Source organism: Euwallacea similis, chromosome 6 (assembly GCF_039881205.1).
Source record: "Euwallacea similis isolate ESF13 chromosome 6, ESF131.1, whole genome shotgun sequence".
NCBI classification, from domain to species: domain Eukaryota; kingdom Metazoa; phylum Arthropoda; class Insecta; order Coleoptera; family Curculionidae; genus Euwallacea; species Euwallacea similis.
The window spans coordinates 1,745,956-1,772,001 of NC_089614.1; the positions used below are offsets into that span (position 1 = coordinate 1,745,956).

The window sequence follows — 26,046 nt, forward strand, 5'->3', positions numbered from 1 at the left end:
AACTCAATCGGGATTTTACGTTGTCCTGTAAAGGCGGTGCAGTTAGAAGTATTCTATTTTAATTCGAATTAATGTGAAGAGCATCTTTAATTTAATTAACGTAAATAAATTGTGTTACATTCATAATGTGAGTTCATTTCTTTGTAGATCTTATAAAGGGCTTCAAAAAAATGTCTAGAAATATAGTTGAAATGTTTGTGTATATGGCACACAGTTTGGTGTTTTTCTTTAAGCTACCTCAACCAAAAACAAAAAAGGATAAAATTCTAATATGTATATTGGCAAGTTTGAATCCTTTCAATTGAAGAGCATTTTATTAAAAAAAATTAAGTGGTCACTTGAGATATTCAACAGTTTAATTGAAAGAGCTTAATCAGCCATCTTTTGAGCGAAGCTGTAATATTTGCCAAAATAGATTAGATTCCATTATTATTGTCAACTCATTCAAACTAATAGAACAACTACCAACAAATAGAGGACGCAGTAACCGCGATACCCACTTTTTAAACTTAAATTACTAATTCCATCTCCCATTTTTTCTAGGCTGAAATTCTTTACAGATAAACACTTTTTATTGAAAAAAAAAACAGCGATTTCATATTTTATATATGATATAACAACTCTATATCAATTAGCATAAATTCTCTTAGTTTTTGGACTAGGGAAAACCACCTTCGTTCTTATCAACATCAAATTCGGAGTTGTATTTATTAAACAAACATCTCACAAGATCCATAAGGGAGCGACGGGGCAGTTATGGTCAAAACTATGAAACGAAAGAACACTTCCAAAAAGATAATTTTTCTTTTCCAAAGCGAAATCTTTGCCTTTAAAAGTGAAAGTAATAGTATGCAGCTAACCAGAATCAGCGAGAACTTCACAAACTCTCTCGTGGAATTAATACCTGTAGTAATTTCTCTTTTGAACTGCCCAAAAAGATTCACGGTCCACGTTTACATAAATGAATTTTCTTTTGTAGTGTTCAGAATATGAAGGATCGAATATATCTGAAACTTTTTGGGTGAAAGTTCATACGATTTTTATAAAAATTTAACCATCGAAAAACCAGTGGCATAGATGACAATTTTGTGCAAAATAATAAATAAGAATTAAGTTGCTCCGATTTCAACGAGATTTGATTTCGCAGTAGCCGTACGGTACAATATTGTTATGTCGTGACCAATAACTCGAATCGATGAATTATGGTTTTTTAGTCCGAAAAATACCATGGACTATAAATCATAAAAATTTTTGAACCAAAAAATCGAAGTTGCCCTTTTAGAATTTTGACCGTAGCATATCAGTGCTGTATCTTACGGCTACTGCGGTACCAAATCTTGTTGAAATTGAACAAGTTCATTTCTACTTATTTTTTTTTACTCAAAATTATCATCTAGTCCACTGGTTTTTCAATTATTAAACTTTCATACAAATCTGTAAAAAAATTGACCCTATAGCTAAAGCTCTCTTCTCAAAATTGGGGGACGTTGGCAAGTTTGAAACAATTTAACTGAAGAGTAATTTGTAAAAAAATTAAAAGGGTCAGTTCAAATATTTAACAGTTTATTAAGAAGGCTTTATGGCATCATCTGTTGAGCTGTACCTTAACATTTGCTAAATCGGATTAGATTCTATTACAGATCTCTACTTATGTCAACTGAAAATGTAATATATTACAGATTTCTATTCAGATCAACTGAAAATATGTATTTCATTACAGTTCTCTACTCAGGTCAACTAAAAGTATAATTATCAAAAGACAGATAGGGCTAGCACCATTTTGGTTCTGATTTAGCTAATGTTAGAGTATTGTTCAACAGATGGCGCCACAAACGCTTCTTATTAAACTGTTGAACGTCTCAAGTGCTACCTTAATTTGTTTTTCTATAAACTGCTTTTCAGTTAACTTCTTCCAAACATCTTATAATTTTACACTTTACAGTTTTCGATTGTCATATATGCTATCACTTAAATTAAACTTCTGTAGACTTACAAAGAAATTATTCGTATTGTCAATGTAAAGAGACCATTCGAGATCACATGTTTTTTACGCGGATGTTTATGACATTTACAGAGCGGTGTCTGTTTCTTCGTCGCACACTAACCACCAGAGAAAGATAAAACAGGGTTGGAAGTTTGGCAAATGGTAAAGGTATATTATCATTGATTTTTGAAGTTTATCATGGCAACGTCGCTCTCAGATGTTTGTAAATGTCAAAATGCTATCCTGCTTTAGGATTTTTTATTTTTGTTGATAAATAATTTGTTACTATTGTGTCTATTAATCTATTTTTCATAAGCAAGTATACCTCAAATACTACAAAAATGTATACTCCAAAATTGACCGGTAAGTTAGCGGGGGCTCACGTATTGCCCGACAGAATGCCATACGCAGTAAATATCACCTTAAACAATCAATAAATACATTCTTGTATGTTTTACTTAAAATGTTAATAAGCATTGATATCTTGCAACATTATTAGTGGCAATAGGTACTTCTTTGTTAAGGAAATACATATGTTGAAACTGTAAATTATTACAGCTCATTAAACATATTATTTCCTTCATTTGATAACTCTTGGTTTGGTTAGGGAAAAGCCCTACAGTTTGACACATAAATTAAACATCATCAGTGTTCTCTTGCAGTTTATCAAACCGCTTAATGTACTTGTTTCAGACTAACAATTACCCATAATGAATATTATGCGCAAGTTACGTAATGCTGGAGGCTCCACATCAGCCTCCAGCTCGGAAAGTACTGCAGACTCTTCGACCCACACACAGTTAGGTTTAATGCACCTAAAAAAGTTATTCCTTGAGTATATGCACCATTCTCAGCCACTTACTGAACAGGAGAAAGACGATAAACTTTACAACATGCTGCCATTATTTTGCAAGGTAATTGGTGTATTAAGAATCATCCTAGGCAATAAATTTACATTTTTGATGATTTCAGGTCTTTGGTGCAAGCCCTAGTGGTGACATGAATGAAAAGTTTTGGGACATTTTAGCATTTTGCCACCAGGTGTCTCTTTTAATGGTTTCAGAGATTCGGAAAAGAGCTTCCAACCAAAGCACTGAAGCTGCTAGCTCAGCCATTGCTACCTTCCTAGAAATTGAAAATTGCGAGGAGTCAAGTAATGGTTGGATGCTTTTGTCTACGTTAAATCTCTTAGCTGCAGGAAATGCAACACTAATCCAAGTAGGAAATAGTCATTGCGATGTTATTTACCATGTGTGAATTAACCTACTGATGGTAAAACATTTTTTTTTAGGTAATGTCAGAAGTGTCAGTGCCGTCAACTTTAGTGAAATGCCTCTATATATTTTTTGATTTACCAGAAATTTCAGAAAATGATTCAAATACCAAAGATTGTACTAGTGACTTTACCCCTCATGAACGGAGGATATTGTTACAGAAAATTTTTGTTCAGGTAAATATAAAATTGTTAAAATTGAATATGTACTGTTTCACACTTTTACTTCATAGGTCCTTATTGTGTAAATATCAATTTTTTTCTCTTGAGTTTTATATGTTAATTTACTTATATTTAACATTGAAAGTTCTGTGATTACCCTGGAAAATGCCCCCTTGGAAATATTAAGTACGTATTTTATCTGCTAACTGCATTGAAAGTATGAAAGTAGATTTGCAATTTAGAGTAGGTTGTGTGTTGTTTTCTTTGAGGCAGTCTCTCTTGCATTAGTTCTTTTTGTTCTACCAACAAAACTTTATCAATATTTGAGATACCTTTTCTAACTCATTTTTCTCCTTATTGAGAAATTTCAAATTGAGAAGGTCATTTTAGGGTGGGCTGCTCTTATAAAGATAGGTCTTATTTCTTTTCACTTCTAGAGTTTCCAGTTACAAGGATCCATGTCATCCCTCATGGTCAGTAGGCTTTTTCCATGTCCTTTGATATCTAATCTCTAAATTCATAGGTGTTAAAGTGATTCTTTCAAGATTTACTATTTTTTCAACACAAAAAGGGGAATCATTAGAAGAATGTACAGCACATATCGTTTAAAATTGCTAGCGATTTTCTGTAACGTAGCTGTATTTTGAATGGTAGGTTTTGTCTACATGCTTTAGTATGTAATTTATTAATCCGTGGAGGTAAAAATGAATATCTCAGGAATTACTCTTTTTTTTCAATCCAGGGAGGACAATTATTACAAGGATGCATGTCACGTCTCGTCCAAAATTGCTTGTGGTTCCCAGTAAGGAAGCTGAACCTTGGGTTGTTGGTTTTTTCATGTAATTTGATACCTTGTCTGCAAATACATAGGTTCTTTCCAGAAATGTTGTTTCTAATTCGATCAACGAGGATCATTACTTGGCCTACATCAGGAATCATTCAAAACTTGGTTAATGCTAACATATTTGAGAGCATATTTTCATCAAAATTGACCCTTTCTTGATTCAGATTCAGTTTGTTTTTTGGGTTTTTGTATTGAGATTTTAGTTACATACAAATAATTTTTTTTAGAGGTTTGTTAGATATGCATTTGGTGAATAAAGAAGTATTTGTTTATGTTGACTAACATTATTTCTTTATGGATATTCTGATTATCCTCAGTTTAAAACTTAAATTTCTTAGGCGAAGTAGTAAAATGGGGTAGGTCTACACAAGTTCTCCTTCCTCCAAATCCTTGGCGATAGAGCTTATATTCAGGTGCTTAAGTGTCGATTAATTTTTGACGAATGTTTGTTGAAATGCATTAAGCACTTTTTATCATTGAAGGGATTTTATGATCCTTTACCTTTTCCACAAAAAAATACTAACGATTGTTGTAGGTAGAGTGATCTTCAAAATTGCGTATATCTTTAAAAGGAAGACGACAAAATTTTTAACGTCATTTAGAAATATTTCTGATTTCCTAAGTGACGTATTTATTAACTGATCAATATTGAGATTTGGCTATGTAATCAATATGATGTTTCAATATAAAGATCTTGATTTCATTGTGTTATGGTTTTTTCTTGAATCCACTATCCGGGGATGCAACTTTAAAAAGGATACTTGGGGTTATGAATAGTAATGGATTTAATGTTCTGAGTTGCTGAAGGCAGATAGAACATCACTGGTGTTAACTTGTTGTGGGCTAAGTTCATCAAGAAAAGGTTGAAACTATAGAACAGTCAGTTGATATCTTCTTTCAACCGGACGAAGTTTTCAGCAGGATTACTTAAGCGCAAACAGTGCACATTGAAATCATGTGTACAAGCATTTTTATAAGGAAGATAGATTGTTTGGAATAAGCTTATGAGGGCATGGTAATGAACGGATGTCCAATATGTATAATAATAAGTCGTAGTCACCTAGAAACCTGACTGTATTTGCTTTGCTGACTATTTGGCTTATGTAGTAGCCCTATCAAATTTCCAGGTCTTGTTGGTGTTCAGAGATCTTTATTTGGTTGGTCTGAATATTGCATGGGCCTCTGTCGAAGAATAATACATATTCCAGATTTTTAAGAAAAATACTGGACAAAGTCATATATTCTGTTTGTACAGTAAAAATATCCAAATTTTCTTTTAAGTTAAACGATTTGAATTGAAATTTTTTGAGCAGTGAAAGTTAATTTGGTTTTATTTATAATAGCCAATACTAGCACGTAAAACCCACAAAGTTTAATAAAACATAAATGATAATTTTCCTCAGCTTCTGGTTCGCCTATGCAGTCATCGGATAGCTGCAGAGGAACTGGCAAAAAAGGACGATTTAACTCTATTATTTTCTGCGATTACATCCAGTTGCCCATCATATAACATCATGTGGCGAAAAAGCGCTGCCGAAGTACTGATGACATTATCCAGACATGGATTAACACCACCAGTAGTTGGATATATACATAGTGAGATGTTAAAAATGATCTTGAATTCAATGTTGAATGTTTATTTTGACCACTAGATAAATCCTGTGTGGCGCTGTGCATAGACAATATGAAAAAAGTACCTGAACTAGCACCTCTTGAACTAGTCGAAATGTTTGTTACGGTGTTCTGTTTCCTAAAAGATTCTAGTGATGTGTCCGCGACATTGTTGGATGATTTTCGCCAGTCACAGGGTTACGTTTTCCTGTCTGAGTTCCTACTCAAGTAAGTGCTTTAAATGGTACAAATACAAAAAAGGTAACCGTCACTTGGCATACCTACTATTTTCTTTGAAATTATACGTCCTTGTAACAAATCTTAGAATTACAGACAAAAATCTCATGTTTGGTTGCCTAATTCCTGGCATAATTGACTCCTCTTTTATGCATTTTCTCATTTTAGATTAGAAACAGAAAAAGCAGCTGAGGCTCAAGAATCTGTGAGAAATTTAGTGTTGATGGTCACCTCGTTATGCATGTGCGGTTACATAGAACTGAAATCTTCCCAGGCGTCGACAGGCTCACTGTTCCAAATGCCTGGATTCATTTTACCTCAGCCTTCAGGTAGAGGTACGAGTATCAGGAATATTCAGGCATTTCAAGTCCTCCAAAGTACTTTTTTGAAATCGAATTCAACATTGATTTGTTCCACTATTTTGGACGCCATTTCTAGCATTTACCATTCAGACAATGCCAATTATTTTATACTGGAGAATCAGAATACACTGAGCCAATTCACCGAAAAAATCCATCACAAACCCGCGGAGGTACAACGCAAGCTCTTCGAGTTGATGGAGTTTTTAGTGTTCACTTTAAACTTTGTTCCCTGCAAAGAACTGATATCGATGTCGTTGTTTCTGAAGTCGCACAGTTTGAATCACATAGAGTGCAGCATATCGTGTATGAAGACGCTTTTGAATATTTTGAAACATAACACTATTTTCAAAGACGTTTATCGAGAAGTAGGGCTTTTGGAGGTGATTGTGACCTTATTGAGTCGTTACGCGAGTTTCCTGGAAAACAAGAAACTAAATGCGGGCAAAGGAATGCCTCCCGGCCAAGAAAAGTTGGGGGGATTGGTGGTTGAAGGTATAATTTTGCTTTTAAATGGTAATATCTCCAATACGACTGTTTTGAGAGAATGTGGAGGAGCGAAATGTGTTCATGGCCTTGTACAGTATTTTGATAGCAGGTACGATCACACCAGAGTTGAAAGGCTTATATATTGTAACAACTTTGGCCTTAGGTTCGCATCATTAGGAATTATCAAGGAATTAATTTTAAGCAGTGGCGGAGACGACGACATGAGCCAATTGCTAAATACGTTACATTCCGCTTCTCGCGATGACTTGGATTTAAAAATTGACATCCTAGACTCATTAAAGTTGTGCTTAAAGGAATCTCATCGTACGAGGACTGTTTTCAGAAAGGTTTTACAATTTTTAATTTTGAAATACTGGCGTACAATGGAATCATTTTAGACTAACGGCTTCGTTTACGTCACAAGTGTCTTGGTAGCCTTGGAGGGGCGTCTAGGCAAACTAGAAAAGAACCCCCAAGTTTTTCAACTTTTATCCCTCGTATTTCAAACCATCTGCATAGCCATGAGATTCGAACCGGCCAATGCAAAGTTCTTTTTCTACGAAGTGTGCCGGACTAGTCTGTGCGATACCTTGAAATTGTTAGGCTGTTTTTCAACCGAGAAAGTAGATAAAATCAGCGAGAGCGACTTTGAGCCACCTACCAATGACCATCACGACCTGTTCCACAATCTGTTTGTGGGTTCTGTGATTAACTTCGAGTGAGTTTTCAGAATTTGTGAGAGTGTTGGATATTTTGGAGGGTTGTTTTCAGAGTACCTTCAGGAATTTCACCGGCCTTAGCGTATACAACCGTGGTGTATCGGTTAATGTACGACTTAGCTTTGGATTTATATGACAGGGCGAATATGAGCACTGCCATGTATATGATAAAGTCGCCGCCATTGTCTAGGGAGCAGAGTGTAAGTAAGGTTCCGTTATTCACTAAGATAAAGCAAAATAACTAATAAATGGAATATTTCTAATGTGTAATGATTTTCAATTCTTAATTATCGTTCTAGAACGATAATGGCAACGGCACATTGAAAAACAAAAAAGCGAATGTGAACAGCCTAAATTTCAGCCCCCCTTCCCCAGAACCCGTTATCGTCCACCCTGGAGTGATAATTTGCATGTTTCAGCTACTGCCCTGCATACAGGTTCTTTGAAATAATTAAGTTTCATTTCTTTACATCTATTTTTGCTAATAATTTTAGGACAAAGACTTTGAGACTCATTTGAGCCTGCAACTGTATGTTGCCGAAGTGATCAAGTCGCTGGTGCGCAGCGAAAGGAACCAACAAGTTATGTGCGACAAGGGCTTCGTTAACTCCATTTTAGAGGTCGGCTCTGCTCCACTCCAAAATGAATCTCATCCATTGCATGGTCATATGCAGTATATGCTTGAGAGATTGGCAGCCCAAGCTTTAGAATCCATCGATCTCAGGACTTTTCTCAGGTTAGCAATAATTACATCGGATTAACTTTGTATCAAAAGAAACTCAATTATCCTCTAGAATTTAACAGGATAATGCATTTTGTGTACGGCTCTATTGTAAAAATATAGTAATTTACAGCTGCTTGTAAACATGATAAGGAGTGTTAATCCCTACAAGGCAATAAATGCTATCGAGCCTGAATGATAAGTTCATCGATCATCAGTCGATTAGTAATAAACACTAAATACTTTCAGCGTCTCTCAGGAAAATATGTCTTCTTCCTGATTAGGTCTAATAAAATTCCCATATACAAAACGACCGCTCGAATACTTAGACCTTAAATTTCATATTTCAGTAGATCTTGAGTTTGGACGCGTACTCTTATATTGCATGTGTCGTAAGTCCACAAGTCAATTCCAACTCTAAGCGTGGATTAAATTGACCCTTTTATAAGAAAACTGTTTTAGCTAAATTCCGAGCAAAAGGCCTAGTGCGAAATCGGTTAGAAATTCTACTCAAGATGACTTATGTGCAAATCAATAAAGGCTTAGAAATTCCTTGATCTTCTGTTTTTTTTCATGAGTTCCGATAAATTTACTGTGTGTATGTTATTAATGTGCTATCCGGTAAAAACAAATAACAATATTAGCCTCTATTCATAGATTTGGTAATCCCCTATGTTGCCTTCCTCTGGGTTCAACGGAGTCAGGAGGAGGACCAGTACCACTTACACGCGTCAAAACCATCGTGTCCATGACAACTCCAAAAGATTTTCGAGCTCAAGCCTCCTACACTTCTCCTCCTTTCGTGGAATTTGACATGTCAGCGGAAGGCTTCGGTTGCCTGTATCTGCCAAGTATTGCCCCCCAATCCTTATTAGCCCCTAGTGTAGTTTCGGGGCTGGAGAGCACAATTTCAGGAGGAATTGGCTCGGGTTAGTCCGACTCTAAACTGCTGGAATTTGGAAACGCATAAAAAAAAATTTGCATTGTTCTGTAGTCTAATTATCAATTTTGAGACGCTTAAATGATATTCTAACTCAGGATTTAATCTAACTGAATTTGTGTCTTTCACCGTTTTTGATATGTCCGTCCTTAGACACGAATTTTTTTATGCGTTTCAAAGTTCGATGGGCAATGAAATAAACGAGAAATTTTTTGTTAGGTGATCGATTATTTCCTCCCCAAACTGGGCTGAGCTATTCCACTTGGATTTGTGTGGATAAGTTTTCAGACCCGAGAAGCGATCCGCATTCTGTTCACTTGTTGACTGTGGTTAGGAATTATAATGGAGGCAAAGAAGACGTCGTTTGTCTTAGTGTGGTGTTGTCAACTAGAGATAAGGCAATTATTGTGTCAACTAGGGAGACTCGAGTTCCAAATAGTAAGTATCTCCCCTTCAGACATTCCCTTCTAAAATTTTCAATAAAACAAAAAGGTGATTTAATGTGGGGAAAGGACTAGAATAAGTCGTTATATCATTGGCAGGAATCTTAAATTCGACACCCGAAAACTATATTTTCCTTGATAATTGGGACATCAGAATAAATAAAAAAAGGGCATTTTCAGAAAAATGTTTTAATTGTATTCACTTCCCAAAATGTCTAAAAAATCCAAAGACAAATCATTCGATGTTTTCACTAAGCCAATTGCAATCTTGAATACAACTAGAAAAAATGATATATAATTATATGAAATAGAAAGGTTCTAGAGAAATTTGATAATAAAATTGGGGTAAATTCTGCCGGTTTCCTAATTTTGCTCGTGCCTATAAGTAACAGAAGTTATATTTAAACTCATAATTTCTCGAGAATCATTCTCAGAACTTGTAGGAGACTGGGAGCCGGAGGGTACAGGCGAATACGGTGCCCGCGTTTGGTACCCAGACTTGCTGAAGGAAGCTCAATGGCATCACATAGCCGTGGTCCTAAACAGGGCCGTACTTAAAAACTCGTCATTAGCTCTCTATATTGATGGTCTGCAAGTGCATTCTCAGAAAATGCACTATATTTCTCAGAATCCTGGCGGCCCGACTACTAATTTAAATGGTCTCACCTCAGTTTACGGGTACATTGGAACACCTCCGGCTTGGAGAAGGTTTTCCAGACTGTGCTGGAAACAAGGACCTTGCCATCTTTTTGAAGAGGTTTGTTTTGATTCTCCGTGAACATCTAAGGTTTACTCATCATTAAATTCAGGTTTTGCCTCCAACGACGGTGGCTCAAATGTACCAATTGGGTCCGCATTACATGGGCTCGTTTCTGGCTCCTGGTAATATGTCCACCGTGGAACCGATGCAGTTGGTATCGGAGGAGAAGGTGGTTTTTGGCCTTAATGCCAAGGCAGTGTCTCATTTAACTCTTAATAAAATCAGGAAAGTTTATAGTAGGGCCGATAACAAATCAATTGGTACGTTTATTGTTATTTAGAGGGAAAATATTTGAGTTATATGGAATTTTCCAGCCAAACAACTGGGTATGTCAAGTCATGAAAGTGCTACACCCATCAGGATTCTTCACAACTCAGTTGGACATCTCGCTGGATCTTCAAGGACTTTGGGAGGAATTGTAATTGGATATTTAGGTGAGTTAAGTTAAGTTTTACTTTCTGTAAATGCTCAACTTTCAGGTATTTGAGGTATTCCAGATAAACGTAATCTGATAATTATAGGGCAATAGGCTTTTTTAGTAAATACATCATTACCCCTAATATTTTGCGATGTATGTAAGACTTTTGGAAGCAAACAAACAAAACTCTAAAACGCTTCATATGAATGAGGGAATACAAATAAACTGTTGATGCACACTTTCAGTAAAACATTACCAATTTCACATAAAATCAAAATATTTTCGCATGGCAACATATTTCAATTGAGGAATACGTATTTGTTTAAACAAACTGTTAAAACCGACCTAGGTGTTCGAGTTTTCTGTCCGAGACCCGTGGCAATCACCATCGATACCATCGGGGGCTGTTCAGTGCTCCTCGGACTCATAGCGATGGCACAAGACCAAGAGAGCCTATATGCAGGCGTTAAGGCATTAGTTTGCGTAGCGCGAAGCAACAAAGTTGCTCAAGCTGAAATGGACAGGCGGAGGAGTTATCAGACTCTAGCAATGCTGCTGCGCCGTAAAAGACACTTGCTCAATTCTCATATTTTGCACTTGGCTTTTGGGTTGGTTGGAACCGTCGATAGCGGAAGGTTTGGAAGTTAATTCAACAGAGAACTTAAATCTGAACATGTAATTTAAGGGAATCCTCGGCAATACCAAACAGGACGGCCTTTCAAGATCTTCTCTGTGACTTTGAAATATGGCACGAAGCACCAGGAGATCTACTGCGTTCCCATCTTGAGCACTTGTATGAACTGGTCTATGAGTCCAGTGAGAAAAAGCATAACACGTGGGTTATGAGGGATCTAAGCGTAGTGGAAAAATTACTACATATCACTCCTGATGTCAAACATACTGCTACTAGACAAGTATGTTTTTATCAATCTCCGTGAATGCGTTTCAAGAAGTGTCTTTGTGTTTAGGTACTTTTTTCGCTGTTGACTACCCTCTTAGGTTCTCAACCGAGGCCAAACGATTTGTTGCTTTTTGGACAATTTATAGCTTCAACTTTGCCACGAAGTACGACTATGAATGAAAAGAACATTGTATTGAGGGAAGGGGAGCCCGAATGTGAACTGATACTGCTGAGAAATAGGTAAGTACTTCTGTCTTTTCAAGCAATAAGAGTTTGGTGTTCGAAATTAGGTTTTCCATGAGGCTCTTGAAAGATTGATCAAATATATTTTAAATCCATGTAAAACTTACATGGTGTTTACTCAGTGGCGATCGAACTGGCCTCTGATATTCTCAACTGATTCCTGGAACTACTCACGCTTGTTGGAAAAATGAATGGCGCAATCATTTAATAACTACGATATTTCCTATTGTTTTCAAGATCCCAATATTGAGGGTCGAGTTTGAACCACTTCATATTTCCAATAAAATTTTTGTCTGAGTGTGATCATCTAAGTGGAAATGATAGCATTGATTCTTAAGCAATTGATTATTTACAGGTGCTTGACTGTCCTGCATTCACTCGTTTTCTCAAGTCGAAATCAAGTAGGAGAAGAAATTGCTAAAATCTTGGGCTTTGATTGGCTTATTTCCTTCATGCAACCCAACGTACACTCTACCAGCGTCCTGTGGGCGCTCAGAATACTCGTGGCGGCATGTTCTAGTCCGTTCTTGATTTGTCGGTAAGGATTTAGGTTTTATATAGCTATCCGATTAAAACGTAAAAACCTTTTTCTTATTTCGAGAAATAAAGTGACAGTTTTCGTGATTTGAACTGGTGATTTTTCACTGTTAACTACTGTTAACTGGATGCATCTTTTTTAATTAAAAAGAAATTTTGTTTTTAATCCGTCTTTCAACAAATTGACAATTACAATCCTTCCTAGTTTCCGTGAAGGTACCAGCAATGGAGGATGGTTAAAGCACTCCGAACAGGTCACTCACAACAAAATGGCTGTGGTCCTCGGCTGCCCTCCCCACTCCCCATCTGCAGGAGGAGAGCACAAAACTGACGTCCTGCACATCCCTGGATTTCAATATTTATCCTGGCTTCTTCCTTCTCACTTGGATATTCCGGAAATATATTTTCTCTTGACGGCTTTAATGATGGGCCAACCGGCAAAGCTTCTGCCTGCGGACACTAAATTTGATTTGGACACCGTATGGGGATTCTTATGGGGGAGTTCTTTAAATAGTCAGCCAATTAATAGCGTGGTACCAAGGATTACGTTGTGTGCGGAGGCAGTAGTGGTTCTTTTGGGAATGATGCGCGCTTTGATTCACAGTAATGTGGACAGTTTACCGGAATGGCTGAAGGATCACACAATTTCTATTGTTCAGGTAAGATCAAACTATTTCCTCATAAAGGCGACGTTAGAGATTAGTGAAAAGATCCTTTTACTTGCAAATTTCCATTTTGTAATTTTATTACTTATTCATTGTAACCACTTCTGAGTAAACTCTAAATTCCAAACTTAAACTATTTCTTGCAGAAAATTAATTTTCTATTCACTATTATTGGCTGTTGAGATTTGACTTTCCATGATGGAAAAATTGTTGTTGTCGGGCAAATGCACGGGTTGTTTTATTTATTAGAGAGACGTTTTAGGATAGTAGTTCCAGAGTCTATTATTTTCAGGTTTTATTTCAACTCTACCATAATATGCCCGAATTCATGCCTATCTTCATGTCTTCAGAAGTTCTTACTGCTTTAGCCAGCACTTTATTTCCGCCCCCATCTCAATTATCAGAAGAAAGTGCCGAGAGCAGCGGTTTATCCACCCCTGCCGGCGACGAGACTGGAGATATAATGATCGTTTCTAGGTAAAGTAAAATCTTCTAGGACGGAGGGAATAAAATTAGTACCGATTGTAAGAATATGAACTTCCAAATTGTTAATGGCACATATAAAGAATATCTAGTTAAATGCATCACATACATATGTGACGTAAAAGGAGGCCCTTATTAATAATAGGACTCAACAATAATAAGGACGTTATTTTCAATAGAGCCAGGAGTTGACTCCTAACAAACTCAAATACTTTCTGCTTATAAACAAGTGCCACTATAAAACTAAATTTATTTATTAGATCCCCCACTGAAGATGAACCTTTAACCAGCCACCCCGCCAGACAGTTCGTCATAGATTTTATTAGAGTTATAGTGGTCGATTCGCTAAGTTTGGCCACTACAGGCAAGGCCTCTCCAGTCATAGATTTGGTCTTGGATGCATATCCTTCGAATTCCAGCAATGCTCAACAAGTTGCCTACCAAACTGAGGTAATCATGTGGCACTTTTCCGCGTACCAGTTTAGTCATTAATCTTAAGCTTAAACACATGGAGCCCTAATATCAATCTCATATAATTTTTGTTTCTGGAAAAGATCTTAATTACATTAATGGAACATCTCCTGGCGGCTGATATGCTCGTGGGCGACCAGGCGGCCATTCCCATCGTACCATTGGCAAACGCCCACATTCAACATGTGGCCCCTAACGTCTTTTATTTGAGCGCCCGAATAGTGGACAAAATGTGGCAAGGATCCTTACACAGAGATCCACATGAAGTGTTTGATTTTATAGGTATGTTTGTGCCTCACGTTTTGTCGATACACACTAAATACTTCATTTTAAAGTAAAACTTATCGGACAAGCAAAACGGAGGACTGGGAATTTATCTCTCGAAGGACTTCATCATTGCTTGAACCGCAGCATTTTGTTCTTGTTGTCGAGAAACACTGATTCTATTGCAGACCAAATGTCAGTTCTAGAAGCCTTGCATAAGTTGACTACCAATAGGTCAGTTATTACCTTTTTCTTGACGTTAGAATAATTAATTATTACAGGTTGATTGTGTTTGGAGCTGGAAATCATGAGTTGGATTTTATCGGTTGTCTCACCTATTGTCTTCTGCAACTTACTGCAGATATGCGTATCGCTTTGGAGACAACCACTACCTGCTCTATACCAAGAACTACGTGGCACGTTAATCCTGGTCAAGATTTAGAGTCGCGTGACGAACTTTTGAATGCACATCAAGGTTTTAGTTTTTTAGTTTATTTAAAATTAAATTGTGACATTGTTGGCTCATGTAGGGCGAAATCTGATGGCGACTGCTGCGACTCGAGTTTGGGAGGAATTGTATGTATGCAAAAAGCCGGCCATCGAGGAAGTTTTTAAAGTGACTCTGCCCCCTCCCAATTCAAATGCTAAAGCCCCGGACTTAGTTGCAGTTCGTGAGCAAATATACGAAGCTGCTGTGAAGTTGTGGCTTAATTACATTGAGTCAGAGAGGAAGGCTGCATATAAGGTATTATATAAATCATTCGAAAAATGTGTTCATGTACCAAACTAATAATTTTTTCAATGTACACTATGTGATTAAATTATCTCAATTGCAGTTCGGAACACCCTATACATATATCAAAGTAATAATAAGTTTTTTGAGGGATTGATTATAATTAACTCATTTGCTTACGAAGAGTCATGGTGTCATGGCATTTTAGGTACCCTGGGAATTGCATAACCAGCTACAATCGAAAATCCACAAAGTAACCGGGGGATTAACTCGCTTGGCCAGTCGTACTAAAGTGCGCAAAGAGGAGACTGCTCGAATACGCGTTAACATTAAAAATAAACAAGCGATGGATTGGATGATAAATCATGTGGGAATTATTTGTGAATTGGTTGAAATGAGGCGCCAACAGCATCAAAACACCACGCAACACACGCAGAGGTACTATTATCATTCTCATGCAGAAATATAAAAGCAGGTTCAAAAACAGGGTTTATTTGCAGATATGTCCATCAAGAATGGCTTCAGACTGAAAATGAATTAACGAGGGAACGTGGCTTGTGGGGTCCTATGGAACCGTGCAACTTGGCGAAATGGATGCTCGATATGACTGAGGGTCCTCATAGAATGCGAAAGAAGACTATGAAAAACGATTTATTCTATGTTCATTACCCCTATCGTTTAGAGCACGAAAAAGGTTTTTAACATTAACTTTGCATCAAGAATCTTTTCTAAAGGGTCAATTTAGGTCTCTTAAAGTACAAGGTTGCTACAAGTTACCATAGCAAAGAGTATTTTCAAGCCGTCCAACAGAGACAACACCACGGTGTTAGTGGAATGACTTTAGAGTTGCCTGAACGGACGGATAGTATATCCGAGGAATTGTCCCCTATGCCATATGCGGCATTGCCGCATTTAACTAGACTCACTTCAGATCCCGAAGACTTACAAGAAGAAGTCGACAATGAGGAGGAACAGCCCACCCCTCCCCCGGACAATCAGACTTTATTGAGGCTATTAGAGCACAACGAGAAGATTTCTTATATGTTCAGGTACGTTCATGGAGGAAATTGTACTTTTGAAGAGTTGGTAAATTGGTTTGTCTACCCGTGACACCGTGTAACATTGGGAAGGTGTTCAAAAATCTGGTTGTCGGTGTGAAAATAATTTAATGGATTAATTTCTGATAACGTGTATAGATGTCGCTCATGCCATGACTGTTTGGTAAAATACAGAGTTTTTGCAAATTTTTAAGGTATTTTCTGATGCCAATTTCTCAGTAACCATAGGCCTGAAAAAAACATTCACATGAAAATTCGATGTTTTGAGGTTCTCCACACATTCCTGTCCTGTACTGAGAATTGCCTTATGCATAATCAATTGTGTGTTTATAAATTTTAGAGTCGCAAGAATTCAGGGATTAGACACCACTGAAGGACTGCTCTTATTCGGGCAAGAATATTGTTATATCGTAGACGGATTCACGTTACTGAAAAATCGTGAAATTCGTGATATAGACAGTGTTCCTTATAACGCCAATGAGTACGAACCGATTTTACCTAATCCTGGTTCGCCCCGACGTTCCAGGAGTATGAGACAATGTTCGAAATTTTCCTATGAAGATATCAGGGAAGTTCATAAGAGGAGGTAAGCCAATATTGTATGCTTGATCGACTTTTAAGAATTTTTTATTGATTTCCATTCCCGTAAGCATAATTTTTAGACACGAATTTATGCATAAAACAATAAGTAGTTGTTACGTATCCGTAATTTTTATTATTTCACGTATAGTCAAATATTTTCAAGCTTAAAAAAGTCCTGAAATTTTTTTGCTTTGCTAAGGTACTTGCTCCAACCAATGGCCTTAGAAGTATTTTCCGGCGATGGCCGGAATTATTTGCTCGCTTTCCCTAGAAAACAAAGAAACAAAGTATATCAAAGATTCATGACTACGGCGACCGGTATTTCTGATAGTGCTCAACAGTCCGTGGCTGGTCAAAAAAGAACCGCCAACGTCGAACAAGCCACGAGCCTATTGAGCAACTTGATAGGAGAAACTAGTGTAACTCAAAGGTACTTAACACTCAAAGTTGGTGCATACTTCTCAGTGACAAGAATGTGTTTCAGATGGGTTAGAGGTGAAATATCAAATTTCCAATACCTTATGTACTTGAACACTTTGGCCGGTCGCTCTTATAATGATCTCATGCAGTATCCAGTATTTCCTTGGATACTAGCGGAGTACGACTCTGAAGAACTAGATCTAAGTGACCCAGCTACTTTCAGAGATTTTACCAAACCTATGGGAGCTCAAAGTCCTGAGAGATTGGAACAATTTAGGAAAAGATTTAAGGTTTTTTTGTTTTGAAACTGGTATTCTCTAAGTACTAATCTTTCAAGGCTATTTTAGGAATGGGACGATCCTCACGGGGAAACCCCTCCCTATCATTACGGAACGCACTATTCTAGTGCCATGATTGTTTGTTCATATTTAGTGCGATTGGAACCGTTCACGCAGCATTTTTTGAGGCTGCAAGGAGGGCATTTTGATTTAGCCGATCGCATGTTTCATTCGATCAAAGAAGCATGGACTTCCGCTTCCAGACACAACATGGCCGATGTCAAGGAATTGATCCCGGAATTTTTCTATTTGCCAGAGTTTTTGGAAAACAGCAACCAGTTTGACTTGGGCGTCAAGCAGAATGGGGTTGGTAAGTACATGTGGTGTGCCATCTTAAAAATTCTGTAATTGTATGTCCTCCATTCGCTTTCATACAATTTATCTAACTATATTTTCCATAAACAATGAAGGAAATACAGAAAAATCCCCAAAGTATCAACCTTCATTAACACGGGAATAACGGCAACATTTTATTGCGTTTTGTTTAATGTTTCAAGCTTTGGGCGATGTTGTACTCCCGCCATGGGCCAAACAAGATCCCCGAGAGTTCATCAGAGCTCACAGACAAGCTCTAGAGTGCGACTATGTTTCTCAGAATTTGCACCACTGGATCGATCTCATTTTTGGCTATAAACAGCACGGCCAACCGGCCGTTGACGCGGTCAACGTGTTTCATCATCTCTTCTACGAAGGAAATGTGGATATTTATAACATTGATGACCCTCTTAAGAAGGTTTGAGGCTTTGAAAGTTAGAAGAAAATGTTATTTTTAACTACAATTGATTTTTGTCACTAGAACGCAACTATTGGATTCATCAACAACTTCGGTCAAATACCCAAACAATTGTTTAAGAAACCGCACCCGTCTAAAAAAATGGGATCTAATAATAGGGCTTCGGTTATAATTGACACTGGCTCTTTAGTGCAAGCGTTCATTCTGCCTCAGCCGGATAAGCTGTTTTTCCACCATTTAGATAATTTGAGGCCCTCTCTTCAACCTATTAAAGGTTAAATATCTAAGAATCTTTGGACCCCAGTGAATCAATTCATTTCTTTTTTTAGAAGTTAAAGGGCCAGTAGGTCAGATTCTTCAAGTCGATAAATCAGTTTTGGCAGTTGAGCAGAACAAGGTATTAATGCCCCCAACTTTTGGAAAGTACGTGGCCTGGGGTTTTGCCGATCATTCCATTAGAATAGGAAATTATGAGAGCGAAAAGGCTGTATTTGTTTCGGAGAACGTAGAGCAGAACAATGGCGAAATATTGGCCTGCGTTTGTCCTTCTCCGAAAATCATTGTTACTGCCGGTACCGGTTCGGTAAGTCTAAAAATATATATTAAGAAATATTTCTTAATATTGATAAATAATTGATCTTTCATTTTTAGGTAGTAACCGTATGGGGATATGAACCTCGCAAGAGGGCAATGACAATAAAACACAGATTATATGCTCACACCGATGCAGTCACATGTTTGGCGGCTAGTCCCGCCTATAATGTCATCGTTTCAGGGTCCCGAGATTCTACGGCAATCATATGGGATTTATCAAGGGGAGTTTTTGTTCGTCAGCTTAGAGGTAAGTCATCAGACAATTTCGTAAATCTAGGTTCTGAAGGGCGTCGTTGAGGTATACTTCTTTTAATATATAAGACCATTTTAACTCGTCGCCCCTTTTTATGCGAAATCTCATAGAATAAAGTAGTAAGCAAACAAAAATTTAAAAATCGACCAACCACTGGTGTGGCCCTTCTTATTTCTCTCGGATCTCGGAAGGGATGCGTTTCGAAGCCCAGACATAACCCTGTAAAGCTCTCATGCGCACATATTCTACAAATACGGTTCTTGTTGATTTTTTCAGGCCACGCGGGGCCTGTAGCAGCTGTAGCTGTCAATGAATTGACAGGCGATATAGCTACTTGCGCTGCTACTTGGCTCCACGTGTGGAGCATCAATGGCTGTGCCTTAGCAGCGGTCAACACCTGTGTGGGACGAGCGGATCGCATGCAACAGATATTGTGCGTAGCCTTTTCCCAAGCCCATGACTGGGATCCAATGAATGTCGTCATTACTGGATCTACAGACGGTGTTACAAGGGTGGGTTTTTCATTAAAAAAATACTTTTTTAACTCCTTTTACTAAGCTTAATAATTATTTACTATGATTATGCGTTTCATATATTATGATAATTGAGTAAATGTGTATTACGAGTGTGTTTCCTCTTGGGTTGAATTAACAGATGTGGTCTCTTGACTATGTCCAAGTTCCCATCGAAGACGATCAACAAAAGAACACTGAAATTTTGAAACTTCGAACTGAAAGTGAAAGTGGCGTTGCTGACAAACTCAGTAACGAGCCATCAATCAAAACAGCGGTTCCGCACCATCGGCTGGTTAAACAAATTCATATATCTCAAGACAGTTCCAGAAATTTGATGAAATCCGGATCAGAAAGTAGTCTGTCCGGAGATGCATGTCCCAAAACTCCCAAGGCAAGTTATTTTCATTAGGAGGGTATCAAATTTACTAATTGTGGTCGTTAATGTTTAGATCGAAATGATAATAACTTGTGAAGGGAGTCCTAAAGAGTGGCAAAGAGAACAACAAGATGAGAAAGAAACTTGCAGTGACGGTGAGGAACCGCCAATACCTCCGGTGAGAAGGCGCCGGTCGTCAAGAGTGCACGGTGGTTTCAGAAGTGAAGGTGATGTATTTAGTCTCCAACACAAGACTGAAAGTAACTTTGTGTTTTGGCTGGTTAGGTGGACACAGCACTGAAAGCGGTAGCTTGGAAATCGATGACGCTTCAGGTTTAAGAACCAGCAAATCCGACACTAGTCTTACTGATTCTTTTGTTATAGTCGATTCGCAGAAAAAGAACCGAAATCCTCATAATGCACTTCGACTTGGTAAGTTTATATAACTGGCTGTATTTTATATCTAATTATTTTTTGTTAATGTTATTACTTTAGGATTTAAATGGCAGCGACAATTGGTTTTTCGAAGCAAACTTACAATGCATACCGCATATGATCGAAAGGATAATGCTGCACCGGCATCAATATCTGCTTTAGCGGTTTCAAAGTAAGTTTATTCTTTTTCTTGCAGGTGTTGCCATTTAACGCAACAAAAGAATATTCAAAAGGTCCGGCACTTGGGAAATATAGGGTGCCCAGAAAAATAATACTATTCAGCTATACAATGTGGTCAAAAAGTTTGGAACAAAGGGTACAGCAGGATAAGCATGGCGAATCGGCCTATGAAAGGGATTTCAAATTTTTTGTGTAGAATAGATGTATTCGGTTATAAAAACAATATCTACTTTGACTTTGGATCGATTTTTCAAGGTGCCCTTGAAATATGTCAAAAAGATCGTCTAAGCACTTTTATTACTTTAAACTCAAATATCTCAGGAACTAAAAGAACTACAAAAATTAATCAAAAACCAGTTTGTAACTGAAACTCTGAAGAATATTTGTTTATTTTTTTTTTTAATAATTTTTAGAGGGTCGCAATATTTTCAAAAAAAAAATGTAATTGCTATTTTTTCATTTTTTTCTTGAGTGATAATCATAAATTTAATATATGTTATAATATGGTCCAAATTCTATCTCCCGTAAAAATTTCAATTTTTAAAAAGTGTCGCAACACATTCAAATATATAAAAAACCAAGAGCGCGTCACCAATTACTTGTATTCGTTAATGTTTCGAGTATAATAACTTATACGTAATATATAATTATATTAACTTATTAGGTAGGTACTTAGGCGATCTTTTGACATATTTCAAGGGCACCTTGAAAAATCGACCCAAAGTCAAAGTAGATATTGTTTTTATAACCGAATACATCTATTCTACACAAACAATTTGAAATCCCTTTCATAGGCCGATTCGCCATGCTTATCCTGCTGTACCCTTTAATAAAATCTATACGAGGCGAAGAAAAATAAATCTCTTGAACATGTCTTATTTAATTTTTCCACTTTACAGTCATAATGACATCTTCATCGCACTCTTGTGGAGTCAAAATAGTATCGAAATGAAACTATTTAATATCGTTGATTTTTTTTCGGTTAGACCATTAAGAATTTCTTCCACTTACCGGTGTTACTTTCATTACGATTTTGGAACAACGTAGTTGGTTAACATTTTAATTCTATGAAAAACCAATTCGTTAGCCTGGAATGTGATTTTTCTTTTACACAGAGATCACCGTGTGATCTATGTCGGGGATACTCGAGGTCGTGTTTTCTCTTGGTCAGTATCTGACGTAGCAGGGCGTGCTGCTGACCACTGGCTTAAAGATGAAGGCGCTGAGAACTGTGCTAGTTGTTCTGTTCGATTCACAATTTACGAAAGACGGCATCATTGCAGAAACTGTGGACAGGTAAAAAATTATTATAATCTTGACCAAACTGTACCATATCTAAATAATGAAAAAATTAGTCATCATGATTAAGTAAAACTTATCTACGATTACGATTAATATTTAACACGCGAAGACAATATTTCGGACTGAAAGGCGTGGCATGGACATATACACCGCACCTTTTTAGAATGTGCATAAGTGATCCAGTACAAAAGCTGATGCATGTCATAAACCACGTGATTCATTGCCAAATCCCACGTTCAAAATATGAAATTTTCAACGAGGAATTCGTCCCTAGGTAAAGACTAATTATACGGATGAACTGCAACTACTACTATTACTACTTTGATCTAAAGGTAACCTACCCGTTAACGTATTTAATAAATATTTAAACTTAACATGAACGTAAATAATGGAAATGTCAACAGCAATATTGGCAGCAGGGCGCGGTATCGCCAAATTTGTCGTATGTTTGTCCGTTTTGACATTACGCCTACTCCATTCCGTCATTTTATTTTGTTGTGATGGTTGTGTTTATTTAAATACCATCCAGTTTTTCACCGTATTCTATCAATGTTCGCGTTTTATTTGGGTATTTCTTTACCATAAATTGTTCTTTTAAAAACAGGCTAGAGTGAATATACTTCACGTTTATTATTAATGTTTTTCGATATACGAAAACAGTTAAATAGTCATTGTAAGGAACTTGTTGTTTTCTTACTAGAGTATTTGGAACGAAAAAGAAACAATAACGGCTCTTTGTTGTTATTGAAGCGTTATGACATGCATTGGTTTTTATACTGGACGACCTATACTAAATGTAAATAATGAAGAAATTAGTCATCAAGATAGACTACACCAAAAATGATTTGTAGGTAAACAGATCTTGCCATTACAGTGGGTCAAAGCTGTTGTTGAATAATAAAAGGTCAAATAAGTAAGCGATCAAAAATAACAGCAACTACCTTACTCGCAAGTAATATCTATACAACATTGTGTATTCTAATACAAAACATATTCATTAAATTATTTAATAAAAAAAACTCTATAACAAAGGTATTGTATCGAAATTTTAGATCAATATGAGCGATTTAAAAATGTGTGTTATTTTAAACCCACTGCACACTTTGTCGACTGTTATAGATATGTTTTGCTGCTTGCAATTCTTAGGTTTTTGTGCGGCCCATGGTGAGGACTAATTTTTTCATTATTTGGATGTAGTACAGATCGGTTTGAGCGAAGCGCTTATAGTCAATTTACAATCAATACTATTTTCTTGAATTCAGTGAGACTAGCGATTCATTTATATATTTAGAACAACTTTTCCAGGTGTTTTGTTCCCGGTGTTCACGATTTGAAAGCGAAATTTCTCGTCTGCGTATACTTAAACCCGTTAGAGTGTGTCAGACGTGTTACGCTGCCCTAAAGGGCGATCATAAATAGGTTTAGTGTAATTCCTGTAATTGAAACAATAATAAGACTAGGCCCCATTTATGAAAGCTTTGTAAAACCTTGAATTGCGAGTTGTAAAATCAACTAATAGCGGATATTTACAATGCTTTCGTTAAATTCATAGTGTAGCTTAAACAGCGTGTAATTTCTTTGTTAATCGACTAAAGGAAACGAGGTTTCTTAGATGTACAGAATATACAAGAAGATTACATATATTTTGTAGTGACCCATAATATATTACTTATTTATTAATCGTATATACATAGTGTAAAATAATTTAGTCGCATTGGAATACTCACAGAGAATATTATGAAGAAGTTTAATCCCAGTAACATAGGTAACTGTCTTAAATATCGTTGTGCAAGGTAATTTTTATTAATTGAAAATCTTTGTATTGAATAGTCATTTTCTTGTTTTTTTTTCTTTTTTAATTACTGGTAAGTATACAATATAATATGTGTTAGAAGAGAATATCTTTAAGGAGCACTTTATATTTCTATTAATAATTAATTGCAAGTTTAATCAATTAATCATTGTGTCTCTATTTTCTCTCAACGATCTAGTGGCAGTATTATTTTCTCAATTCGTTGACAACTAGGGGATTTACAGTAATTTACTTTTCTAGAGTGATATTTTTTAAAAATTTTATCCCAAGAAACTTAAGTCGGTCCCTATTTTGGATTAATTTCCCAGATATGAAATAGAATTTTTGTATTATAGAGAGAATGAATTTTATCAATTGTTTAGAAGTTTAAAATTTTGCAAAATATTTATTACTGGTATTTATGGTAGGCATCAATGAACGTTATAAAACTAGTGCAATTTCCTAACTAGGCGAATTCAAGTTAAATACAGGAAAATCCGAGAACATGCAAAAGTTGTGGTCAGTTCAGTATACTGTGAAGCAAGAATTAGTTTGTGCTGATACACAGAAATCTGGGAAAATGAGAAAAATAGTGACTTGTGATTACTGAGACATGGCAAGGAACAAAAAATGTAGAGTTCAAAGAAAATGTTACGTAATAAATGAAAGAAAATAAAATCATAAACCGAAAAATCCGGGAAATTTCAGATCTTTTTTAAGAAATTATGCAAAAAACAATGAACAAATGAAATGAAAACAGAAGGAAAGTAAAACACAAGGAAATATTGCATGTAAGTTATCGATTTATTATTTACTAGCTAGTAAACTATTGCAAAACGTTCCGATTTAAACTTTTCTAATGGGTTTAAATAGAGGGAATTGAAGATTTTGAAATGTTTCATAATCTCCCAATTATTCATTATCACTTTGTTAAACGAGTTCAATAAAAACCAACTTGTACTTAATTTAACCAATCTTGCAACTCCAGCTGTGTCGGAGATAACAATAATTCATGCATTAAAAACAAGGACACACAATGTTATCACTTTTTCTTATTCATAAAATCATATGTATCCATCAGACTTCCGTTATTTCCCGTTTTTCCAATCCGCTTATATATTCCTCCCTAGCGCATTTACAACGACTTTTGAAATTCTGATATGGTATCACAGAAAAATTCTTTGAAATACTTCAATATATTTCGAATATTTCGGAAATGATGTAAACTGTTTCATCGAAAATATATTTCATGAAACTTTCCAACACGAATATGTATCTATTCTTCTTCAGTAGGCATTTTCGTCGTCCAATAAGTCTCTAAATTGACCTGGTTTAGTCATACAAAAAACCACTCTATTTCTGACTAAAAATCCTACATTTAATTTTAGTTTCCTTTAGTGTGCAATTAATCAAAACGTAATTCAAGAAACATCCGCTTCCAGAGTGCTCGGTATCGAAGTCTGTTCTCAATTAGTTATCCAAGGTTGGGTTAATGTTGATATCAAAGGTCGATTAAACACATCCATTATTTCCAATGTAGGTAAGTCAAGTAAAATGGTTCCCCCTAGTTCGACACAATATCGCTTAAATTGGAAACGTGAGTGCAATATTTATTTAGTGGTTAATGAGGTGAATATTTTATTGGCCGATTTTCATGCAGTAAATATTTCCTTGAACTGGGATATGGCTGAAAAACTTTATAGTTTATGCTTTAGGAAGGTGTTTAGTCAATATGCCCCTGCAGAAAACTTAAAAGGTATGTTTCGGAAACTTAAAAAAAGCTAAAAATCAACTACTTTGTTTTCTTTGTTGAGAGTGGAATGACAATTTTAGCAAGAAGTTAAATTTCCTTAAATTTACATATTTGAAGGAAAATGTATAAAGTCATTACTCTGTCTATTTTTTTGTCGTTTTCAAGATGAAATTTTCTCTTGTTGTTATGAAATAAATTACTCTATGCAGCCTTATAATTTTTATTTATTTTATAAGTATTATTGTTCTGTACACTGCATGATACTTCGTCCCGGTCAACTAGTTTATTAGGAATTAAGTATTCTAATTTGTGATATAATTTGTATTAAGTAATTTAATTTTATTGTTGCGTTGTTTTGTTTTCTATTATTGCTTTAATACATTTTTATTGTACTACAAATTATAAATGTGGCTTTATTTCCACCACCTATATTCCATTAAACGAAAATAGGGATTCAT

The 26,046-nt window shown here is 36.3% G+C and overlaps 1 protein-coding gene across 1 annotated transcript; it reads left to right on the forward strand.

Annotated features, from left to right (window-relative positions):
• Window positions 1–2,195: 2,195 nt before the first annotated feature.
• Window positions 2,196–25,994, forward strand: bchs (WD repeat and FYVE domain containing 3 bchs). Its single transcript, XM_066390986.1, has 46 exons — window positions 2,196–2,347; window positions 2,678–2,898; window positions 2,957–3,202; window positions 3,276–3,434; window positions 5,667–5,859; window positions 5,916–6,102; window positions 6,280–7,068; window positions 7,123–7,306; window positions 7,358–7,677; window positions 7,731–7,878; window positions 7,978–8,115; window positions 8,173–8,414; window positions 9,057–9,328; window positions 9,559–9,777; window positions 10,226–10,539; window positions 10,592–10,802; window positions 10,857–10,976; window positions 11,310–11,595; window positions 11,646–11,874; window positions 11,929–12,101; window positions 12,460–12,642; window positions 12,847–13,300; window positions 13,599–13,783; window positions 14,050–14,239; window positions 14,344–14,542; window positions 14,596–14,758; window positions 14,806–14,999; window positions 15,055–15,269; window positions 15,466–15,695; window positions 15,758–15,951; window positions 16,003–16,306; window positions 16,656–16,901; window positions 17,097–17,327; window positions 17,382–17,607; window positions 17,665–17,965; window positions 18,153–18,388; window positions 18,452–18,662; window positions 18,718–18,971; window positions 19,040–19,229; window positions 19,512–19,747; window positions 19,890–20,141; window positions 20,200–20,353; window positions 20,412–20,558; window positions 20,622–20,733; window positions 21,857–22,037; window positions 23,349–25,994. The coding sequence occupies exons 2-46, from the start codon at window positions 2,695–2,697 to the stop codon at window positions 23,460–23,462; spliced, it is 10,236 nt and encodes a 3,411-aa protein (XP_066247083.1). The 5' UTR covers window positions 2,196–2,347; window positions 2,678–2,694; the 3' UTR covers window positions 23,463–25,994.
• The last annotated feature ends 52 nt before the right edge of the window (window positions 25,995–26,046 follow it).